Source organism: Oncorhynchus gorbuscha, unplaced genomic scaffold (assembly GCF_021184085.1).
Source record: "Oncorhynchus gorbuscha isolate QuinsamMale2020 ecotype Even-year unplaced genomic scaffold, OgorEven_v1.0 Un_scaffold_1687, whole genome shotgun sequence".
Taxonomy (NCBI): domain Eukaryota; kingdom Metazoa; phylum Chordata; class Actinopteri; order Salmoniformes; family Salmonidae; genus Oncorhynchus; species Oncorhynchus gorbuscha.
In genome coordinates this window covers 1-8,885 of record NW_025746391.1, presented here as the reverse complement: position 1 = coordinate 8,885, position 8,885 = coordinate 1, and the positions used below count along the sequence as shown (strand labels likewise).

Below are 8,885 nucleotides of genomic sequence, written 5' to 3'. Positions count from 1 at the left end.
GCCTCACAAAGAAGGGCACCGATTGGTAGATGTGTAAAAAAAAAAAAAAAAGAAAGAGCAGACGCTGAATATCCCTATGAGCATGTTATGGTGAAGTTACTAATTACACTTTGGACGGTGTATCAATACACCCAGTCACTACAAAGATACAGGCGTCCTTCCTAACTTAGTTGCCAGAGAGGGAGGAAACTGCTCAGGGAATTCTCCATGAGGACAATGGTGATTTTAAAACAGCTACACGGTTAAATGGTTGTGATATGAGAAAACAGAGGTTGGATCAACAACTTTGGAGTTACTCTGCAATATTAACCTAAATGACAGAGTGAAACGAAGGAAGCCTGTACAGAATTAAAATATTCCAAAACGTGCATCCTGTTTGTAACAAAGGCACTAAAAACATACTGCATAACATGTGGCAAAGAAATGAGCTTTTGTCCTGAACACAAAGCATAATGTTTAGGCCATATCCACCACAACACATCACATCACTCTTCATATTTTCAAGCATTTTTAATTTTATTTTTATTGTATTCCTTTTTTGACCTTTATTTAACCAGGCAAGTCAGTTAAGAACAAATTCTTATTTTCAATGACGGCCTGGGAACAGTGGGTTAACTGCCTGTTCAGGGGCAGAACGACAAGATTTGTACCTTGTCAGCTCAGGGGTTTGAACTAGCAACCTTCCGGTTACAAGTCCAACGCTCTAACCACTAGGATACGCTGCCGCCCCATGGCTGCATCATGTTATGAGTATCTTTGTCATCAGCAAGGATTAAGACATTTTTTTAGGATAAAAAGTTGCTTACCAAGATGACATTGAATGTTCCTGAGTGGCCTAATTACAGTTTTGACTTAAATCCGCTTGAAAATCTATGGCAAGGCTTGATAATAGCTGTCTAACAATGATCAACAAACAATTTGACAGAACTTGAAGAATTGAACAAATAATAATGGTCAAATATTGTACAATCCAGGTGTGCAAAGCTATTAGAGCCTCAAAACGACTCACAACTGTAATCGCTGCCAACGGTGCTTCTACAAAGTATTGACTCAGTGGTGTGAATACGAATATCTGTCATGATCACAGTCAACAACATTTATCTGTTACAATGTCCATATCTGATGTCATGATCACTGTCAACAACATTTATCTGTTACAATGTCCATATCTGATGTTATGATCACTGACAACAACATTTATCTGTTACAATGTCCATATCTGATGTCATGATCACTGACAACAACACTCCATCATGTCACATGGTTGGATTAGAACAGGAATGTGACTGTGTTTCCATGGAGACCCAGGTGTACCTCCAGGACAGAGGAGACTACTCTACCTGGCTTAGGGACACTGAAGAGCCCTCATTAGAAACACTAACCCAAGGGTAGAGGGGCTCAGTGAATCTGGTCTGGAATGTGTACACATGGGTCATTGTGTCAGAGTAGATCTCATAGAAGGAAAGTGTGCCGACCGGCCAGTCCAGAAACACTCCTACTCCGAGGCGTGGAGGGGAGGAGGACTGGTCTCTCTGGGGTTGAGGAGGGTTGATGAGGTTTGGAGGGAGGAGGACTGGTCTCTCTGGGGTTGAGGAGGTTTGATGAGGTGTGGAGGGAGGAGGACTGGTCTCTCTGGGGTTGAGGAGGGTTGATGAGGCGTGGAGGGAGGAGGACTGGTCTCTCTGGGGTTGAGGAGGGTTGATGAGGTGTGGAGCATGTATTGTAGTATATTGACTATTGTGGAGGGCACCGTAATGATTCCCACGGCAGGTCAGACGCCAGGACTTCTTATTGTATCCAAATTCACTGGCAGAACCATCTCCTTTTCTACTGATGCCTTTACATGTCAGTCCAATGTCAGCCAGCCCACTGCACTCTACCTCCCAGTAACTGCGCCCAGTCAGACCCTCTCTACACAACACCTGGGTATAGTGATCAAATCTCTCTGGATGATCAGGATACGGCTGCTCCTCTTTAACCCTCTCCACCCTTCTGTTCCCCTCAGACAGAGAGAGGTTTCTGTGTGCTGTGTTTGGGTCCAGTGTGAGATCACAGGCATCTGCAGACAAGAGGACAAGTTAGAGGAGAGGGAATTGGTTAGAATTTGTCGGAATGTGTGTGTGTTTAATTATACGCCTGTTTGTCAAATGTATTGGTCAATAAACAGATTCCTTATAACTAACACCCTTACATTTCGTCATCAGCTGTGGTTTAACCCAGATCTCTTCTGTATGGTCCACACTGTGGGAGAGACAGAGGAACGGACAGAGTGAGTGAAACACAGTCTGTGTATGAATACAACAATATCATTTTCACAGTAACTGTACTAACTTGAGTTTCTCCAGTCTACAGTGTGGATCCTCCAGTCTAGCAGAGAGCAGCTTCACTCCAGAGTCTCCTGGGTGATTGAAGCTCAGGTCCAGTTCTCTCAGATGGGAGGGTTTGACCTCAGAGCTGAAGCCAGAGAAGCACAGCCTTCCTCTGTGACTCTACAGAATGACAGCCTGCAGAGACAGGTCAACATGTTTTTACAATAATATAATAATAATAATATAATAATATAATAATAATATATGCCATTTAGCAGGAAATCGAACCCACTATCCTGCGTTGCGCCATGCTCTACCAACTGAGCTAAAGAAGGACCATACAACAGGACTGCTGCCCTCTAGTGGTGATAGCTGATACACAGTATATACATATTTCCAATTAAACCAACACCATTTCTAAATACTAACCGCTGGTTCTCTAGTTTACAATGTGGATTCTCCAGTTAACCCAGTATTTCCCTTATTGGTTGAGCTGACTTACTGGCTACTGTAATGATGTTGTGATTTGACAAATCATATTTTTATTGAGCAGGTGTGTTTCTAAGCACTAACTTCAGTTTCTGTAGTTGACAGTGTGGATTCCCCAGTCCATCAGAGAGCACCTTCACTCCTGAATCCTGCAGGTCATTGTGACTCAGATCCAGCTCTCTCAGGTGAGAGGACTTTGAGCTGAGAGCTGAAGTCAATGCTTTACACCCTTTCTTTGTCAGGGAACATCCATTCAGCCTAAAGGGGATAATATATTGCAACATGATGAGTAACAAGTAAACAACTTTGAAAATAACATTAGAGAAAACATTAAAGACAAAACAAACAATTCCATTAAATCAGACTAATCAATTTAAATGCATTCATGGCAAAGAAAGTCTCTATGGGCAGTGAACAACAAAAGTTTAAGTCTGCTAGTGTTAATATGCAGTTATACCTGTAGTAGATATGAATCTTTGGACCAGGCTTCCAAGTAAAAGCAATTATTATCAATAATAAATATATCTGAATATGCTCTCCTTGACAATTTGCCCCTTACAAACTGTCCAATAATCAATGAGTTCTGGTCATGTGACAAACCCTCCCAAAGTACTGACCTCAGTGTCTGTAGTTTACAGTGTAGATATTGACCTCAGTGTCTGTAGTTTACAGTGTAGATACTGACCTCAGTGTCTGTAGTTTACAGTGTAGATAATGACCTCAGTGTCTGTAGTTTACAGTGTAGATAATGACCTCAGTGTCTGTAGTTTATAGTGTAGATATTGACCTCAGTGTCTGTAGTTTATAGTGTAGATATTGACCTCAGTGTCTGTAGTTTATAGTGTAGATACTGACCTCAGTGTCTGTAGTTTATAGTGTAGATACTGACCTCAGTGTCTGTAGTTTACAGTGTAGATAATGACCTCAGTGTCTGTAGTTTATAGTGTAGATATTGACCTCAGTGTCTGTAGTTTATAGTGTTGATATTGACCTCAGTGTCTGTAGTTTACAGTGTTGATATTGACCTCAGTGTCTGTAGTTTACAGTGTTGATATTGACCTCAGTGTCTGTAGTTTACAGTGTAGATATTGACCTCAGTGTCTGTAGTTTACAGTGTTGATATTGACCTCAGTGTCTGTAGTTTACAGTGTGGATGGTTCAGAGCAGTGAAGAGTTCCCTCCCACCACCGTCAGACAGTCCACTGTTCCTCAGGTCCAGGTCCAGTTCTCTCAGAGGTGAGTCTGCTGATTGGAGAACGGAGGCCAGTGATCCCCAGTCCTCTTCAGAGAGTCTAAAGCTAGACAGTCTGTAGAAACAGGGATAATATCACTCATACAGAACATGATGTAGTGTTGGTCAGAGACCAATAACATAACAGCATTATTCAGAACCTGTCATTTCAGATGGTAACACATTTAGTACATCAACTCTTAGTGATGTATGTAGGTATGTAGTCATGTCTGTAGGTATGTAGTCATGAATGTACATTTACATTTACATTTAAGTCATTTAGCAGACGCTCTTATCCAGAGCGACTTACAAATTGGTGCATTCACCTTATGACATCCAGTGGAACAGTCACTTTACAATAGTACATCTAAATCTTTTAAGGGGGTGAGAAGGATTACTTTATCCTATCCTAGGTATTCCTTAAAGAGGTGGGGTTTCAGGTGTCTCCGGAAGGTGGTGATTGACTCCGCTGTCCTGGCGTCGTGAGGGAGTTTGTTCCACCATTGTAGGTATGTAGTCGTATCTGTAGGTATTGTAGTCATGTCTGTAGGTATGTAGTCATGTCTGTAGGTATTGTAGTCTTGTCTGTAGGTATGTAGTCATGTCTGTAGGTATTGTAGTCATGAATGTAGGTATGTAGTCATGTCTGTAGGTATTATAGTCATGAATTAGGTATGTAGTCATGTCTTTAGATATGTAGTCATTTCTGTAGGTATGTAGTGATGTATGTAGTTATTGTAGTCATGTCTGTAGGTATGTGGTGATGTCTGTAGGTATGTAGTCATGTCTGTAGGCCTGTAGTCGTATCTGTAGGCATGTAGTCATGTCTGTAGGCATGTAGTCATGTCTGTAGGTATGTGTCTGTCTGTAGGTATGTGTCTGTCTGTAGGCCTGTAGTCATGTCTGTAGGTATGTGTCTGTCTGTAGGTATGTGTCTGTCTGTAGGCATGTAGTCATGTCTGTAGGCATGTAGTCATGTCTGTAGGCATGTAGTCATGTCTGTAGGCCTGTAGTCGTATCTGTAGGTATGTGGTCGTATCTGTAGGTATTGTAGTCATATCTGTAGGTATGTAGGTAGTCATATCTGTAGGTATGTAGTCGTATCTGTAGGTATTGTAGTCATATCTGTAGGTATGTAGGTAGTCATGTCTGTAGGTATGTGTCTGTCTGTAGGTATGTAGTCGTATCTGTAGGTATGTGTCTGTCTGTAGGTATGTGGTGATGTCTGTAGGTATTGTAGTCATATCTGTAGGTATGTAGGTAGTCATGTCTGTAGGTATGTAGTCGTATCTGTAGGTATGTGTCTGTCTGTAGGTATGTGGTGATGTCTGGAGGTATTGTAGTCATATCTGTAGGTATGTAGGTAGTCATGTCTGTAGGTATGTAGGTAGTCATGTCTGTAGGTATGTGGTCGTATCTGTAGGTATGTGTCTGTCTGTAGGTATGTGTCTGTCTGTAGGTATGTAGGTAGTCATGCCTGTAGGTATGTGTCTGTCTGTAGGTATGTGTCTGTCTGTAGGCCTGTGGTCATTAAAATAATTCTAAATGAACAAATAATGTCTGTTCACAGTTAATTATTACAGATAATTTTACTCCAACAAACTGTCCAACAATGACTACCTGTTTCGGCTATTGTCATGTGATCAACCCTCCCACAGTACTAACCGCAGTTTGTGCAGTTTACAGTTCTGATGTTTCAGAGAAGTAAAGAGTTCCCTCCCACCACCATCAGACAGCTTAGTGTCTCTCAGGTCCAGTTCTCTCAGATGTGAGTCTGCTGATTGGAGAGCAGAATGCAGTAACCCACAGTGCTCTTCAGAGAGTTTATAGCCACCCAGTCTGTAGAAACAGAGACAATATCACTCAGACAGAGTGTGATGTAATGCAGGTCAGGGACACATACCAGCATTATAACAAATTCAGCACAGTGAGGTCAAAATCTTCCTCAGATAAGTCTGCTGTGTTTGTCAGAAGTTCTGTGAGTGACAAAAACACAATGTTCAAGGAATGATCATTCTACCCCTACCAACAATGATTAATCTTTTATCATTTTCATCATGAGAAGACCTCCTCAATACTACTGACCTCAGTGTCTCCAGTTTACAGTGTGGATGTTTCAGTGCAGCGAGGACAACAGTCAGCGCAGCAAAGAGAACAGTCAGTCTGGCCTCATCGTCACCATCAGGATCATCAACACCATCAGGATCACGCTCCCGATGTCGTCCAGGTGCAGCTCTCTTAGATGTGAGTCTGCTGATTGGAGAATGGAGGCCAGTGATTCGTAGTCCTCCATAGAGAGTTCAAAGCCAATCAGTCTGTAGATACAGAGACAATATAATTCATTAGGGCTGTGATGATACCAGTATCATGATGTCTTTTCCATGGCAAAAATTAAAACACAAAGGAGACCAAACTCTTTGGTCCTTTAAAAACCTGCTGTATGTGTGGTAGCATGGAAAATAATTCAATGTTACTCTGGATGACAACCTAATGATGTTAGTTACCAACATTAGGGCTGTGTTCCTAAAGAAGTTAACCTCTCTGGGATGGTTCGGGATATGAGCGTCCCACCTCGCCAACAGCCAGTGAAATTGCAGGGCACCAAATTCAAACAACAGAAATCTCATGATTAAAATTCCTCAAACATACAAGTTTTATACACATTTTAAAGATAAACTTCTTGTTAATCCAGCCACAGTGTCCGATTTCAAATTGGCTTTACAGCGAAAGCACACCATGCAATTATGTTAGGTCAGCGCCTAGCCACAGAAATCCATACAGCCATTTTCCAACCAAGGAGATGTGTCACAAAGTCAGAAATAGTGATTAAATTAATCACTAACCTTTGATGATCTTCCCAGGATGGCACTCCCAGGACTCCATGTTAGACAATAAATGTTTGTTTTGTTCGATAATCTTTATTTCCAAATACCTCCTTTTTGTTTGCACGTTTCGTCAAGTAATCCATAGGCACAAAGTCCAGTCCAGACGAATAGTCAAAAAGTTAAATTAAAGTTCATAGAAACATGTCAAACGATGTATATTATACATCTTTAGGATGTTTTTATCATAAAACTTCAATAATATTCCAACCGGACAATTCCGTTGCTATCAGAATGGAAAGAGAACGAATGGCACGCTCACGGCCATGAGCAAAAAACAACTCATGGCTTTCAGCTGAGCCACTTACTCTGAGCGGTCTTATTCTCTCCCTTTCACAATAGACATGCTGATTTTCCAAATGGAGTACAAGGAGAATTCTGGTAGAAATTAGCGAAAAAGGATTTCAGATCCGACATCTGTACAGGACAAAATATAAACACAAAAAGGCCTGGGTGTTGATGGTATCCTAAATGAAATGATCACATATTCAGACCACAAATTCCAATTACACTCTTTAACATCATCCTTAGCTCTGGCATCTTCCCGATATTTGGAGCCAAGGACTGATCATTCCAAAAGAGCAGAGAGAAATTCGACCTCAATAACTACCGTGAGATGTGCTTCAGCAGCAACTTCTGGAAAATCCTCTGCATTATCATTAACAACAGACTCCTACATTTCCTGCATAAATGACTCATACATTTCCTGCAAAAATTACCGAATGACAGACCACGTATTCACCCTGCACACCCTAATTGTCAAAACAAACAAAAACAAAACCAAAGTCTTCTCATTGTCATGCCCTGGTCGAAGTATTTTGTGTTTATCTTCATTTATTTGGTCAGGCCAGGGTGTGACATGGGTTTTTGTATGTGGTGTGTATGTAGTGGGATTGTAGCTTAGTGGGGTGTTCTAGGTAAGTCTATGTCAGTCTGAAGTGGTTCTCAATCAGAGGCAGATGTTTATCGTTGTCTCTGATTGGGAACCATATTTAGGCAGCCATATTCTTTGGTTGTGTTGTGGGTGATTGTCCTTAGTGTCCTGATGTCCTTGTTCTGTGTTAGTTGACACAAAGTATAGGCTGTTTCGGTTTTCGTTACGTTTATTGATTTGTAGTGTTTGTGTTTTTTCGTGTCTACGTTGTTTATTAAACATGGATCGCAATCTACACGCTGCAGTTTGGTCCGACTCTCCTTCACCACTAGAAAACCGTTACACTCATGCTTTGTTGATTTGTCAATATGGCATGAGGGTCTGCTATTTAAATTGATGGAAAGTGGTGTTGGGGGGACATACATCATTATAAAATCAATGTACACAAACAACAAGTGTGTGGTTTAAACCCCCCAATGTACACAAACAACAAGTGTGTGGTTTAAACCCCCCAATGTACACAAACAACAAGTGTGTGGTTTAAACCCCCCAATGTACACAAACAACAAGTGTGTGGTTTAAACCCCCCAATGTACACAAACAACAAGTGTGTGGTTTAAACCCCCCACAAACAACAAGTGTGTGGTTTAAACCCCCAACACAAACAACAAGTGTGTGGTTTAAACCCCCAATGTACACAAACAACAAGTGTGTGGTTTAAACCCCCAATGTACACAAACAACAAGTGTGTGGTTTAAACCCCCAATGTACACAAACAACAAGTGTGTGGTTTAAACCCCCAATGTACACAAACAACAAGTGTGTGGTTTAAACCCCCAATGTACACAAACAACAAGTGTGTGGTTTAAACCCCCAATGTACACAAACAACAAGTGTGTGGTTTAAACCCCCCAGTGTGTGGTTTAAACCCCCAATGTACAAACAACAAGTGTGTGGTTTAAACCCCCAATGTACACAAACAACAAGTGTGTGGTTTAAACCCCCAATGTACACAAACAAGTGTGTGGTTTAAACCCCCAACACAAACAACAAGTGTGTGGTTTAAACCCCCCAATGTACACAAACAACAAGTGTGTGGT

At 41.3% G+C, this 8,885-nt stretch overlaps 1 protein-coding gene across 1 annotated transcript; it reads right to left on the bottom strand.

Moving 5' to 3' along the window:
* Positions 1–1,077: 1,077 nt before the first annotated feature.
* Positions 1,078–6,282, bottom strand: LOC124023820 (ribonuclease inhibitor-like; the record flags this gene model as incomplete). The annotated part of the gene is made up of 7 exons (XM_046338028.1): positions 1,078–2,059; positions 2,192–2,241; positions 2,332–2,504; positions 2,883–3,056; positions 3,926–4,105; positions 5,695–5,868; positions 6,115–6,282. Coding segments are annotated over 5 exons (772 nt in total), but the record flags the coding sequence as incomplete, so codon positions are not given.
* Between the last annotated feature and the right edge of the window lie 2,603 nt (positions 6,283–8,885).